At 49.7% G+C, this 15,139-nt stretch overlaps 1 protein-coding gene across 1 annotated transcript in view; it reads right to left on the bottom strand.

The window, feature by feature from the left end:
* The window catches only part of dchs2 (dachsous cadherin-related 2), a 176,474-nt gene that overhangs the window by 50,319 nt on the left and 111,016 nt on the right, over nucleotides 1-15,139 (bottom strand). The window contains exons 7-8 of the mRNA XM_078541170.1: nucleotides 14,129-14,969; nucleotides 13,781-14,020 (exon numbers count right to left, since the gene is read on the bottom strand). Of these exons, the coding sequence (XP_078397296.1) occupies nucleotides 13,781-14,020; nucleotides 14,129-14,969 (1,081 nt within the window). The remainder of the gene's footprint in view (nucleotides 1-13,780; nucleotides 14,021-14,128; nucleotides 14,970-15,139) is intronic.

Below are 15,139 nucleotides of genomic sequence, written 5' to 3' on the forward strand. Positions count from 1 at the left end.
TCCGAGCACGACTGTCCTTAGGTCTTGGATGGCATCGGTCACGAGCCGGACACTCACAGACACACGACGCGCCAACTCCTGCGGGAACATCCAGCGCACTCCTCCGCCACACAGCATGTCCCCGATCCTGGCCACCCCGGCAGCCACAGCTCTCTTCTCCACCAGCCACTGAAAAGGACGGAGGGGCGGATTTCTGAGCAGCGGCTCTCTGACGAGAGCCGCTACTCCTGACGGGGGAGAGATGCGTTGCGAGGCAACCATGTTCCAGACTTTGATCAGGTCCTGGTAAAAGACGGGCAACGCCTGTAAGGAGCCACCGAGGTTCCTCTGCTCTATAAACAGGAGCTGCGCGTCATAGTTCAGGCCGTGCACCTGCCGGAAGAAATATGTCGCCAGGGCACACCATCTCGGAGGGGGCTCGAAGTAAAGGTATCGCTGCAGGGCCTGAAGGCGGAAGGTCGCCACCTGTGTGCGAAGGCACACTAGCGCCTGACCGCCCTCCCTAAGCGGGAGACTCAGAACCTCAGCGGCGACCCAGTGCAATCTTTTGTCCCAGAAGAAGTCGACTAGCATTCTCTGGATTTTCGTGACAAAAACCAGAGGAGGGGTTAAAATGACCAACCTGTACCACAGCGTGGCAGCAATCAGTTGATTTATGACCAGCACTCGACCCTGGTCAAGAATATGTAACTCTTTTAGGAGTCAACCAATTAAACTAAATAAACAAAATAAGGGATAAATCAAGCACAGCCCCTAAGTCAGGTCAGCTGTAAAACTAAGGACAAAGTTTAAAGGAAACTTACAAATATTAAACAAAAATGTGATTAAAGGGGTCAATAAAACACCCCAGTCCCCGCGGTGCCCACCGAGCACGGAAGGCCTCGAGAGTGCCGACAGACACCGCGTGCTCCCTGTCCAGGGACACCCGGCCGCAAACATAGCCGCGGAAGAGGGACAAACAATTGGGCGGGACGCCCCCCTCGATTGCCCGCTGCCTGGACCTGTTAATGGCCAACATGGCCAGGCCCAGGAGCAGGTTCATCAGGAGGTGCTCCTCCTTCCCGACCCCCTTCTGCACCGGGTGTCCGTAGATCAGGAGCGTGGGACTGAAGTGCAAACAAAACATTAATAAAAGGTTTTTTAAAAAACTGAAAAGGGAGTGCAGCCTACCACACCCTATATAAGCATGGTCCACGGACTCCACAAGACCACAAAAAGGGCAGGTATCGTGGGAGTCCGTGAACCTATACATTCTTCGATTATAGGGGACTGCTGCGTGCAACACCCTCCAACCCAGGTCCCCGATAGAAAGTGGGAGGACACCTCCGTAGAGGGCCTCCCATTGGGGACCTCCGCCACCGGACAGCAACAAGGCACGCCAGGGCGTGTCCGGGCGGCGGACGAGGGCGAGAAGATGGAAGGTGTGCAGCAGCAGGCCGTACAGAAAGCTCCTCCACGCCATGCCAAATGGCACAGAGGGAATGTCCCCGAGGCGGCTCATATTGCAGGGCACCGGCACCCGAGGGAGGGTTCGGGGCTTGGGGCCAATGTGGAATTCCGTCCGAACAGGGGAACGTTCAGCAGCAAGACCACCGCGCACCTGGGCCACCTCAAGATCTAAAATTACATCAGGTCCGAGCACGACCGTCCTTAGGTCTTGGATGGCATCGGCTGCAAGCTGGACACTCACAGACGAGCGACGCGCCAATTCCTGCGGGAGCATCCAGCCCAGTCCTCCGCCACCCCGCACGTCCCCGATCCTGGTCACCCCGGCAGCCACAGCCCTCCTCTCCACCAGCCACTGAAAAGGACGGAGGGGCGGATTCCTGTGCAGCGGCTCTCTGACGATAGCCGCCACTCCTGACGGGGGAGAGCTGCGTCGCGAGGCGACCATGTTCCAGACTTTGATCAGGTCCTGGTAAAAGACAGGCAACGCCTGTAAGGAGCCACCGAGGCCCCTCTGCTCTATAAACAGGAGCAGCACGTGATAATTCAGGCCGTGCACCTGGCGGAAGAAATACGTCGCCAGGGCACACCATCTCGGAGGCCGCTCAACGTAAAGGTATCACTGCAGGGTCTGAAGTCGGAAAGTCGCCACCTGTGTGCGTAGGCACACTAGCGCCTGACCGCCCTCCCTAAGCGGGAGACTCAGAACCTCAGCAGCGACCCAGTGCAATCTTTTGTCCCAGAAGAAGTCGACTAGCATTCTCTGGATTTTCATGACAAAAACCAGAGGAGGGGTTAAAATGACCAACCTGTACCACAGCGTGGCAGCAATCAGTTGATTTATGACCAGCACTCGACCCTGGTCAAGAAGATGTAACTCTTTTCGAGTTAAAACAATTAACTAAATTAACAAAATATCAGGAAGATGTAACTCTTTTCGAGTTAAAACAATTAACTAAATTAACAAAATATCAAGAAGATGTAACTCTTGTAGAGTTAAAACAATTAACTAAATTAACAATAACAAGGGAGAAATCAAGCACAGCCCCTAAGTCAGGTCAGTTGTAAAACCAAGGACAAAGTTTAAAGGAACCTTACAAACATTAAACCAAAATGTGATTAAAGGGGTCAACTAAACACCCCAGTCCCCGCGGTGCCCACCGGGCACGGAAGGCCTCGATGGTGCCAGCGGACACCGCGTGCTCCCTCTCCAGGGACACCCGGCCGCGAACGTAGCCGCGGAAGAGGGACAAACAATCGGGCGGGACTCCCCCCTCGATCGCCCGCTGCCTGGACCTGTTGATGGCCAACTTGGCCAGGCCCAGAAGCAGGTTCACGAGGAGGTCCTCCTCCTTCCCGACCCCCTTCCGCACCGGGTGTCCGTAGATCAGGAGCGTGGGACTGAAGTGCAAACAAAATAGTAACAAAAGGTTTTTTAAATAACTAAAAAGGGAGTGCAGCCTACAATACCTTATGTAAACGTGGTCCACGGACTCCACAAGACCACAAAAAAGGCAGGTGTCTTGGGAGTCCGTGAACCTACACATTCTACGGTTGTAGGGGACTGCTGCATGCAACACCCTCCAACCCAGGTCCCCGATAGAAAGTGGGAGGACACCTCCGTAGAGGGCCTCCCATCGGGAGCCTCCACTGCCGGACGGCAACAAGGCACACCAGGGCGTGTCCGGGCGGCGGACGAGGGCGAGAAAATGGAAGGTGTGCAGCAGCAGTCCGTACAGAAAGCTCCTCCGCGCCGTGCCAAATGGCACGGAGGGCATGTCCCCGAGGCGGCTCATATTATTGCGGGGCACCGGCACCCGAGGGAGGGTTAGGGGCTTGGGGCCAATGTGGAATTCCGTCCGAACAGGGGAACGTTCAGACGGAAGACCACCATGCACCTGGGCCACCTCAAGACCTAAAATGACATCGGGTCCGAGCACGACCGTCCTTAGGTCTTGGATGGCATCGGCTGCGATCTGGACACTCACTGACGCACGACGCGCCAACTCCTGCGGGAGCATCCAGCCCAGTCCTCTGCCACCCAGCACGTCGCCGATCCTGGTCACCCCGGCAGCCACAGCCCTCCTCTCCACCAGCCACTGAAAAGGACGGAGCGGCAGATTCCTGCACAGCGGCTCTCTGACGATAGCCGCCACTCCTGATGGGGGAGAGCTGCGTCGCGAGGCGACCATGTTCCAGACTTTGATCAGGTCCTGGTAAATGACGGGCAACGCCTGTAAGGAGCCGAGGCCCCTCTGCTCTATAAACAGGAGCTGCACGTGATAATTCAGGCCGTGCACCTGGTGGAAGAAATATGTCGCCAGGGCACACCATCTCGGAGGAGGCTCAACATAAAGGTATCGCTGCAGGGTTTGAAGACGGAAAGTCGCCACCTGTGTGCGTAGGCACACTAGCGCCTGACCGCCCTCCCTAAGCGGGAGACTCAGAACCTCAGCAGCGACCCAGTGCAATCTTTTGTCCCAGAAGAAGTCGACTAGCATTCTCTGGATTTTCGTGACAAAAACCAGAGGAGGGGTCAAAATGACCAACCTGTACCACAGCGTGGCAGCAATCAGTTGATTTATGACCAGCACTCGACCCTGGTCAAGAAGATGTAACTCTTTTTGAGTTAAAACAATTAACTAAATTAATAAAATATCAAGAAGATGTAACTCTTGTAGAGTTAAAACAATTAACTAAATTAACAAAATATCAAGAAGATGTAACTCTTATGAGTACATTCACAGTTCTTTGACTTTTTTTTTGTTCAAAGTCCTGGAGTGGGACATGAACCCACAACCTTCTGACTCAAAGGTGAGGGTGCTATGAACTGAGCCACAGCTGACGTTGCACAATGTGAGCATGGGTGTTAACCACTTGTACATAATGTTCACTATTGTAAATAAACTATCAACAATATCTCCCTGTCTATGGCCCCTGTTCTGATGAGCAGTGTTCATATCACTCAGATGTGAAACCTTTCTACACAAGATAAACGCAGGTGTCTCAGTCCAGGGTCTCTTCTCTGTGCTTTGTGCAGCCTTTAGACCAAAGTCATCATCCGGCCTCACAATCCCTGGACACATTAGCGAAGCCTGCACCTCGACTGTGCTTGTCATTGTTGCCAGAATGTCACGGGCAGGTGTCACCAAATTCCGTCATTCTCTCTGTGTGCTCTCAGCACCTCTTAAGGTGGGGCTGGCCCCCATCTCTTCAGCATCTGTAACCAGTGATGCTGTGCTCCTGAAGGGGTCAGGTGCTGAAGGCAGACAAAGAATAAGGTGTTTTTAAAGCTTCATGGCTGCATCTCCATATGACATGACCCTGGCCACAGAACACAACTGAGCTGCGCTCGGCCAGACAAGTCAGACATTCCCAGAGGCTACATGAAGATCTATAGAGTATCCTCACTTCATGTCGTTACCATTCTTCTGCAATCGAGCGGTTATTCGGGCCTCCATGACAGGAGCATTATCACAGAGGGTACGTGCGCTGCCATGAGCCAATTTGGAGTCTAATGTTCATAGGTGCAATGTGAGGATCTATGGTGTCTCCTCACTGCATGTCGTCATCATCCTCCACAAATCTAGCAGGTATGAGGGCCTCCCAAGCATGCCTGCCTCGTCTGGCCAGTGCGAGGGCCTCATCGCTGTCATGGTCATCTTCGAGTACCTCCTCACCCTCAATGTCCTCCTCATCAGAGGAGACCTCCAGCTCTTCCATCTCCTTCTCAGCCAGCTCTACTCCCCATTACACAGCCAAGTTGCAAAGGGCGCAGCAGGCGATGATGATGCATGACACCCTCAGTGGACTCTATTGCAGGGCTCCACCAGGACCTGTCCAAGCACTGGAACCTCATTTTCAGCATCCTGACTGTTTGCTCCACCAAGTTGCGAGTTGCAGCATTAGCCTCATTATACCTTCGCTCTGCTGCGGTCTGAGACCGCTGAACGGGTGTCATCAGCCATGTCCTCTGTGAGCAGACCTTCTCCCCGAGGAGCCATCCCTGCAACCTATGAGGACCTTGGAAGATGTCAGGGATCTGTGATCGACTAAGAATGTACGAGTCATGGACATACCCCGGGAACTGTGTGCAGACCTGCAGGATGCATTTGTGGTGCTCGCACGGCAGCTGCACATTCAGCGAATAGAAGCCCTTGCGGTTGACATAGTTGATTGCTTGTTGTGATGGAGATCTGAGTGCCACATGAGTGCAGTCAATGGCACCCTGCATCTGGGCAAATCCAATCGCTCTCGCATCCTGGCTCTCCTGGTCCCGGGCGAAATACACAAAGTTGTGTGCCCTCGTGAAGATGGCATCTGTGACCTCATGGGTGCGTTTGTGGGTAGAGACTTGTGGTATCCCACAGAGATCACCTGTGGAACCCTGAAAGGAGCCATTGGCATAAAAATTGAGCGCTGCGGTCACATTCACAGCCACTGGCAGTGGATGCTCTCCATGTCCTCATGGCACCAAATCCTGATGTAGCTGCAGATGTGACCGACCAGTTTCCTAGACATGCGCAGTCTTTGGCGACACTGGTTCTCTGTCAAGTGCAGAAATGTAAGGCGGCATCCTTAGGCCCTGAATCCAGCTAGGCACCGACCAGCGAGGGCTCGCTGTGGCTCTTCAGTGGTGTGTGCCGGAGCCCCATCAGCCCCTTCTTCCTGAGGGTGCTGCTCCTCCCTCTGCACGGCCAGGCACCTCCGTCGCTCTCTTCTCCATCGTCTTCACTTTCTGTACGCCATGAGGCATACAACTAATGCACCAGGCTCCATGCTCCTGATGTACTTCTCCTGCAGGATGAAAGAGAGACACATGGGTTAGCTTAGGTGTTCTAAGAACCTCTCTTGGGTAAGTCTGAAGGCCCCTTAACGCATCCCAGAGAGTACTGGCCAACACTTGGATGGGCAGAGTTAATTGTCCTGCATGGCTGCCCAAAACCCCACCCATATCCGCCCCACTCCACCCCACCAATTGGCGGCAACTTTGCCCATTGAATTGCATGCTGTTCTCTCAGCTTAGGCGCAGGCATTCTCCTAACCCGCACTGCAAGGCTTCAATGTTAGCTTGAACCATGGGGGAAACTGGTCCAAACCTGAATGATGACATTTCAAGGGGCTGCGAGCGCCTCCATCAGTGACTGCTCCACAGCCAGCTTTAGCAAGGAGATTGTACAACGTGTCCAGTCGTCCAACTGTTCTGCAGTCCAGTAAAACGCTCATTACTTTGTAGTCTGTGCCCGAGGGGTGAAAATCTCTGGAGCACTTGGTGGCACTTTGATACCTCTGCGTTGCTTGAACTGGCAGATAAGCCAGAGGCCCGACTCCAATCATGTCACTGTAGCTGCATCTGAACTGTCTCAGCTGCAGAGGAATGGTCACTTCATACAAGGTTTCCATAATGCATGGCTGCTTCCCTCCCCCCCAACCTCGCATGTGCTTGTGCACTACCTTCAACCGCAGGGCAGCCCTTGCACCTGCCCACCACGCCTCAACTTTGAAGTCCAACAGCCGACCCTCTGAAGCACTGTGCAATGTTACTGTGCATTCACCTCTGAATTCCCCTCAACGTGCAGCCCGCCAAGTGCACATCTTATATATGCTGCTGTGAAACACGTCGGGGGCGGGGGCAGGGGCGGGTGATTCCGGCGGACTGGCCTATATGCATATGTATTACAATGAGATTCCTGACATCCGATGGTGGGAAACGTGGCCCACCATTGACGTGCTGAGCAGATGATCGTAAACCGGTTTCACGGCGTCGTGAAACCAATTTCTGACCTGAGTGAAGAAGCGCTTCAGTTTACATTGTTGAGCTTTCAAAGACTGTCCTTGCCCCAGTTCAGGGAAGGGGAGGGCTTGCTAGTCCAGTTTCAGTCGTGCCCAGCATGATGTGCACAGAGTTCCATTGTTTCAGCATGCGCCTCAGTCCATGGGGTTTCTGGCATCATACTGGGCCACAGATGGCACACTCAGTCAGGGGAGACATCTGCAGTGTACAGATGGGGAAAAGGCTTTGTGCAGACTTCTGAGGATGTTTGGGCATTATATGTTTAACTGTGCAAGTGGCCTCAAGATGGGGAGAGGTGAGGTTCACACGGGCATAGGCACAACCACCTCAACATGTTCAGGGGCTAACCACCACAATGGGATCAAAGAATACAGTGGGAGGATTGAAGGGTCTTGGAGGGAGGGAATCTGAACATTGAGCTCATCTGGGACAATGGGAGGGGTTTCCACACTCACACAGGAAGGGTTCAAGCTGGTCTGGTAGCAAGACCTCAGCAGCACCATCTCCCAACTTGCAGCGATGGCGCAGTACTAAATTAAAATGAGGAGATACTTTGCTGGTGATGGCTCTGAGAGACAATTGGAGGGCAGGTGCATGCACTCGAGGTGGGGGGTGGGGGGGGTGGGGATTAAAGGGATATCCAACTGAACTGTGCATTCCCAAATGAGGAGAGGCACAGCTAAGGCATGTTAAGAGCCTTTCAATGACAATGCAGGGAATCAGGAAAGTGGAGCAATGATGCGCATTCATGTGCGACTAATCCTGCAAAGTGGCACTAATCGATCTCCTAGTTTTAACTCTTTGTTTGCAGTGTAGAAATTACCCAGAGCAATGACGAATTCCAGAGCAACTGGATGACTGGAGAAGCTTCAGAAGTGTGTTAGAATCGTGGCACTGAACTGTTAACAGATGAGAAGTCTCAGGCCCCCCCTCATATAATCTTATTTCTAAACTAAACATTTGCCCTCATGTTTATTCCAAAGAGTGTGGTATTAGAGTTCAGTGAATGAGGATTCCAGCACCCGGGTTGAAAGCAGAACATCCACGCACCTGGCCAAACCAATGTCATAGCAGTCGGTCATGTAAAGGGGTGGGGTGAGGAGAGCACTTTGTTACGTACCCCGCACTGGTCAGCATTTCAGGGGCGAGTAATTGTCAACATAGGAACAAAGCCTTTGAACCCACATTCACTGACGAGTCATTGACAGAAACAGGGCTTTTGGTGATTAATGCTGACTCCTGTCTGTTTCTCATTGATTATGCAGTCAGAAGACCATTAAGAAGTTGGAGCATTGATTTACTGCTGCCTGCATGATTGCATACAGGCAAGAGAGAAGGAGGAGAAGATTGCGATGGAGGTGCCTAGTTCACCAAAGAGAGGAGCAAAACCTTCAAGACTAAGGGCCAACAGGGTGCCCTTCGGATGCAGAGGATGAAGCTCACAGAAATGTGCGTAGGTGGCTTGCCAGAGCAAGGGTGTACAGAGCTCACATATCTCATCTGCAGATGAGTGAGAACCAGTGTCGTCAACACCTCTGCATGTCCAGGGAACTGGTGACTCACATTTGCCACATTCTCCAGGAATTGGCACCATGGGGACTGGGAGGGCCTCCATTGCCAGTGGCTGTGAAAGTAATGGCAGCACTCAATTTCTCCGGCAGTGCCTCCTTCTAGGGCTCCACTGGGAACCTCTGTGTCCATGCACAAATGCATACATGAAGTCACAGATGCCATTTTTGTTAAGGCCCACAATTACATCATACATCTTGAGTAATCGCAGAACCCGGATATCTTTGAGGACCACAATGGATCCAGGGCTGGCTCCTCGATGACAAGGGGTATCTGCAAAGAACGTTGTTGATGACATCCTTGCAGCTGCCTTAGATTCCTGCAGAGAGGTGATACAACAAGGCTCATGCCGCTGGCTGAACATTCGTGAAGCACACCATAGGGATCCTAAAGGTGCGATTCCGATGCCTGGACAGATCTGGTGAAGCACTCCAGGGCACTCCCCAGTGCGTCTCATGGCTTATTGTGGCTTTCTGCATGCTGCACAACCTGGCACTGCAAAGGGGGGAAGACTTGCCAGATGGCTGACATGGAGGAGTTGCACGTCTCCTCTGATGAGGAGGACATCGAAGGAGATGAGGACATTGAATTCAAGGAAGCAGAGGGTGCAGGGGAAGAGGTTATAGCATGGGCCAGATGAGGCAGGCGTGCATGTCAGGCCCTCAATGCAAGTCCTCATCTTCCTCGTGGAATCTGGTTGCAGTCAGTACCTTCTTGGACAAGGGCCCTCCATCATAGGCCAAATGAATACCAGACTTGCTATTCCTCTCATTTCAACCATGCACTTCAATGTGAGAATGAATAGTTACACATCAGGCTCACATTGTCCTGATCCTTTGAAAGATGATGAAGTCTCAGAAGCTTGCTGAGATGAGGTGCTAACTGGAGGTGGGAGTCCCAGCATCAGACGTCAAAAGGTGCTGCCTCTTCAAGCATCTCTCCAGCATCCCAGTTGCAGCGGCAGCCTACAAAAGCCAGGGGCTGTTCCACTATCCTCAGCGGGTTCGTAGCTGTGCCTTCAATCTGACAAAGCTCCTCAAGGAGATCCGTCTCCAGCAATGGGACAACGCATTGTCTGTAACGTCGATGGTGAAACTGATAGGTGACATTTGGGCCAAGGCAACCGGGGATGTTCTGCAGGTGTTCATCTATTCTGAGATGGCTCAATCCTACGTGTCACCTTCTTCTCCTTCACATTAACATACGGCACTCTCAGTTAGGTATGCTGGCCTGCTTTTATCCTCACCTTACTATGCATGTGGATCACCTGAGGAAGATGATGTTCAATCACCTGCATGCTAGACATTAAAATGCCTCCTCTTTAAGAGACACATCGTGTGTTCATGGCCAGCCATGCCCCTTCTGAACTCCAAAATTCTTAAGACACCATGAAGCCCTCAAGATCATGAGTTGTTGCTAATAAAGATCAGACTTCAGCTTCTTCAGCACATCCTTGCTCCTATCACATTGCTCCCCTCAATATTGTCTAAAGCTATGATGTGCGCTTCCAGAGCATGCTCAAAGGCTCTATTGACTGCCAAATATTGCCATTTGTAATTAGCATCACTCATCTCGGTAAGTGTTTAGATGATGGGACGCACAGTACTGCATCCCAACACTGTGACGGGAGCCTTGTGGCCACAATCCAGACAATTACAGGCTGAGAAACGCTCAAGGTTATAGGTTCAAACACCAGGGCAATAATTTGGCTGAGAGGGGCAGAGCTTCAGCACCTTGAGGTGGAAAGGTGCTCCAATGTATTGTTGAGCTTAGCAGATGTACACTTGGAAAGTTGGAAAAGTGGTTCACAGACAGGAGCGCATATGAGCTCTTAGTATGGGCTCATGGCATGACATCCCTGCTGGAAGAAAAAGAGCACATGGAGTTGCACGATATATGACCCTTATCCATGCATTAACACATCTCTCCTTGTACACTACACCTTCACCTTTCAAGAATGCAGATGAGATAGGAGAACACCTCTGCTTCAATCTTACACAGTCAAGAATAAACATGACATGACCCTACAAAGCATGTGATTGAGGTTTGTTCCACAAGCACACTTAACATTAAGGTTGAGGCATCACTGATGTTGAGAATGATCTGGAAAAGGGCCACACACTGTGGCGATATGGAAGCACACTACATAGATGAGAGGCCTACAATAGCGACATCTGCAATACGTGGGCAGAGGCACCTTGGTATCACACCTGATTGACAGCAACACAGCTCATCATAAAAAGGAGGCATACCCCAGAGATGTGAAACGGGTGCAATTCTATTTAATTTATGAACATTATATACATCATGTTGTGAGCACTGTGCCACCATTGTGCTCCTAAATATTTTTAACTTTCCTAACCCTACCACTACATCTTGGTGCTTCCCCGACATTTACAGTGGAGCTGGAGGGTGCTTGCTGGCTCTGCCACACTCTGTTGTCTGCGATGACTTTGATGGGTGTCCTCTGGAGGGCTGAGACCTGGAGGCCCTGGCCTGCTTTGGGTGTTCTGCTGTGGGGCAAGTGCACCCTCCTTGGCCTGTGGAGCTGGAGGTGATGGGGTCAAAGGAAGAGAGTATTGGGATTGGAATCAGCCTGACAGTTTTGGAGTCACCTGCGTGGATGGCCCTGGGGTACCCAGCTGTTGGTCCTCTTCCCGATGGGTGCCTGAGGGCCCATGGCTGACACCTTGAGGAGAACAGGGAGCTGGAGTGAGATCTAGGTAACTTGGCGCCCCCCTCTTGTGTAGCGACTGATGGATGCCACCAATGGCTACAGCGATGGAGTGCAGCTACTGCAGCAGTTGCAGGATTGATGTCCTGGACTAAGGTCTCTATGGCAGTTGCCATCCTACCAGTGTTGGCCTTAGTGCATTGGCATGCCGGGGCCATCAGCTCAGACTGAACATGGACAGATTCCTCCATCGTCCATTGTAATCTGAAGAATGCAGCAGACATCCCTTCCTGACGCTCCTGTGATTGTCGCTGCAGCTCCAACAACTCATTTAGGACCGAGTCAGGAGGCTCACCATCTGACTCGGACTCAGCAGGATCCTGGCCTCCAGCAGTCCTAAGAGTGCCGGGAACCGTGGATGTCCCTGCCTCCACCTGCAGTGAACAAGCTTGTGTGCTGTGCTCACCAGACCTTGGTCCCAAGACTGCTCTAGAACTAGTTCCCAGCGAGGTGTGTCTCTCTGCAATGCTAGGGAGTGTGGGTGGGCAATGTGACGGGTCTACAATGGTGCTCTCCTCTGGTTCCTCATCTGAGGTGTTGACGCGGCTAGAGCTGAGGGCCTGGCTTGTGGATGCCCTTGGGAGCTTTCCAGAGATGCCTATGAAAGAAAGGAGAGGTAATTGTAAGACAGGCAACTCTAAAGAAGGACAATGCACTCACAGTATGGTTGTCTGAAGAATGAGCTGGTGCAGGATTCTCACTTGGGTGTGCACTGCTCATCTTGTTATTGGCGCAGGCACGGTTCATGTTCTCTCTGGCCAGCTCAATGGCTTAATTATCATAGGGAGTAAGGACCTTGATTTTGGCCACTCCGTCCCCAGTCTGAGACCTCTCCCTTCGATTGTGTGTGATCATGTCCTGCAGAAAGACAGATGGAGAGTGTGATCAGGATGCATGCTCAAAAGTTGATAAGGATGCCTGCCATATGTGGGTGATGAGTGCGGCCATGGACAGGATGAGGATGCAATCTGCAGAGGATATGAGGCCAGATGGATACATGAAGGTGTATGTGAGAGAGTGATTGGTTATGTCCCTTAATCTGGTAGTGTATGAGATGCCAGTGAATGTCTGATGAGCTGGTGAGTGTGTGAGTTGAGAGTGATGAGATGGTTGACTTACCCTGGTGGCACAGATGAGAACATTCATCTTCTTCCTGCACTGGGTAGCTGACCTCTTCTGTGCTGTGTTGGCACTGACCACAGTCGCCACTGCCGGCCAAGCCACAGTGGTGAGGGTGGTGGATTCCTCCAGCCATCACAGGGATAGGGGACATCACGGCGGTCCTGGACTGTGTCCAGCAGGCATTCCAGTGAGACGTCATTGAATTTCAGAGCAGCATGCTTCTTCCTTTTGCGACCGTGTCTTCCGTGGAGCAGTCCTGAGCTGCAGACATTGACAAAGCTGTGCATGGGTGCCATCGAAATATGGCACCCCAGAGTAAGGAAGTGGTGAGCTCACGGTGGGGCAGGCAAATCAGAGGCCACCCACCTGTGAGAAGGTGTGTTTCCCCTGGGTGCATAATTAATGCAGCGGGAACTGGACGATTTGGTGCAAAAACTCGCCATTGCAGCTGGCAGGTAGAACGCCATTTCTTACACCCGCTGCCACTCACTGCCTTCCCTACATCACAAGTGTTCCTTCGGCTGCCACAAAATGAATCAGTACTAATTGGCTTCACTTCTCAGGTGCAGTAATATGTATAAATCATAGTATATTTGGAATAAAACAAAAGTCATAATTTTATATTTATCTTGCTATTACATATTATTACAGTTTTAGAAGTGTTAATGCAACCCTAAATACTTCTATTAAATAGAGGTTAGAGAATAAAAGGTTAATGTTTTGTACAGCTTTTAATAAAAAACTTAATGAAGCCCTAATACCACTGCAAAGAGTAACATCAAATTGGAGATTAATAGTTTATTGGCCTTTTATAGATTATACACCATATTGTTCATAATTGAAGGTTATGTAATAAATTACTAAAGCTGTATTAGAATAACAGGTACTTTAATCAGAGTAATCAAACATATAATCATCGTCAATGGCTGTATTTCAGAAATAGTTGAAAAAAGAGACCTTTTTTTGACCTTAGTGCATCTAATTACTACTTAATGATTGTTACCTTGTACATTCCTATATTGCTTTAACATGATTCACTGCTTCCTTTACTTTGAAATGCTTTGCCGCTAAACAAGAAAAGGATTAAAACTAGAACAGTTGGAAGTTATTTTTACCTGAATCTCTATCAGAAGCTTCAACCTTGATAACAAATGCTCCTATTTTGAGGTTTTCAGGAACTCCAACTTCATAGACAGATTCTTGGAACTTTGGTGTTTCATCATTTATATCAATAATGACGACCATCAGTGTCTGTGTTGAGGATTGAACAGGAATTCCATTGTCACATCCTGAAATTGTGAGGATATAGGATTTTTGCATTTCATGGTCTAAATGGGAGGCCAACGTCAGCAAACCTATTAAAATATACAAGATAAAGCACAAGTTTTCTTCATCTCTGTTGCTAGCTATGTTAGCATTATACTATAGTTCAACAAAACTCAACAACAAATTAGTTTTAGTACCTGACGATTCATCAAGCTTGAAAGTGTTGTCTTCATTCCCTGAGATGATGGCATATGAAATTCTTCCACTTTCACCTGCATCTGCATCATATGCAATAACATGATGGACAAGGTACCCCACTTCCTCATCTTCCATTACATAGGAAACATTTGCTGACACAAATATAGGTCTGTTATCATTTACGTCCAAAACAATAATCTGAGCTGTCACTGAGCCTACCTTGCGTTCATTTACATCTAATGCCTGATCCATTGCTGTTATTGTTAGAAGAAATGCTTTGGTCATTTCATGGTCAACCGGCAATATAGTATTTAAGTGACCTTGATAGGGATCTATGTAGAAATGATTTTCTGAGAAACTCCTGGACACAACAGAATATCGGAGATCACTATTTGGTCCATTTCCATCATCATCTTTTGCATTAAATATGTGAACAAGAGACCCAACCGGAAGATTTTCTTGAATTCCAATCACAACTATATCATCTTTAAACCATGGTGAATGATCATTTTGGTCTTCTACTTTAATACTGACAAAAACAGTAATATTCCTTGAAGGGATATGGCTATCATCTTCTGCTATAACCTTTAGCAAATAATGCGAAATTGCTTCATAGTCTAGTTCTTGGCTTTGGTACAATTCCCCTGTCATACTGTCAACTCCAAATTGAAAGTGGTCATCACCTTCAACAATGTTGTAATGTACCTTCCGACTGGCCAGCAGATGATGGTCATGTGAACACACAGAACCCAAAACTTTTCCAGGCCTTAAACCTTCTGGCATGATAAAATATTTTTGATTAGTTTGAGTGGTCAGTTTTTTTGTGACTCTGGGGATAACCTGAGAAAAAGTTCAATAAAGTGGATTAATTTATTCAGTTTTTCATAAAATACTTATACATTAAAGTTAAACATTAAGACTAAAGATTTTACCTTATTAGTTTTAATCAAATGTCACTATTAAATGATTTTTAAACACATAATCTAATCCTCAAATCATTTTCAGAGAGT

Source organism: Cetorhinus maximus, chromosome 1 (genome assembly GCF_964194155.1).
Source record: "Cetorhinus maximus chromosome 1, sCetMax3.hap1.1, whole genome shotgun sequence".
In the NCBI taxonomy this organism is placed as follows: domain Eukaryota; kingdom Metazoa; phylum Chordata; class Chondrichthyes; order Lamniformes; family Cetorhinidae; genus Cetorhinus; species Cetorhinus maximus.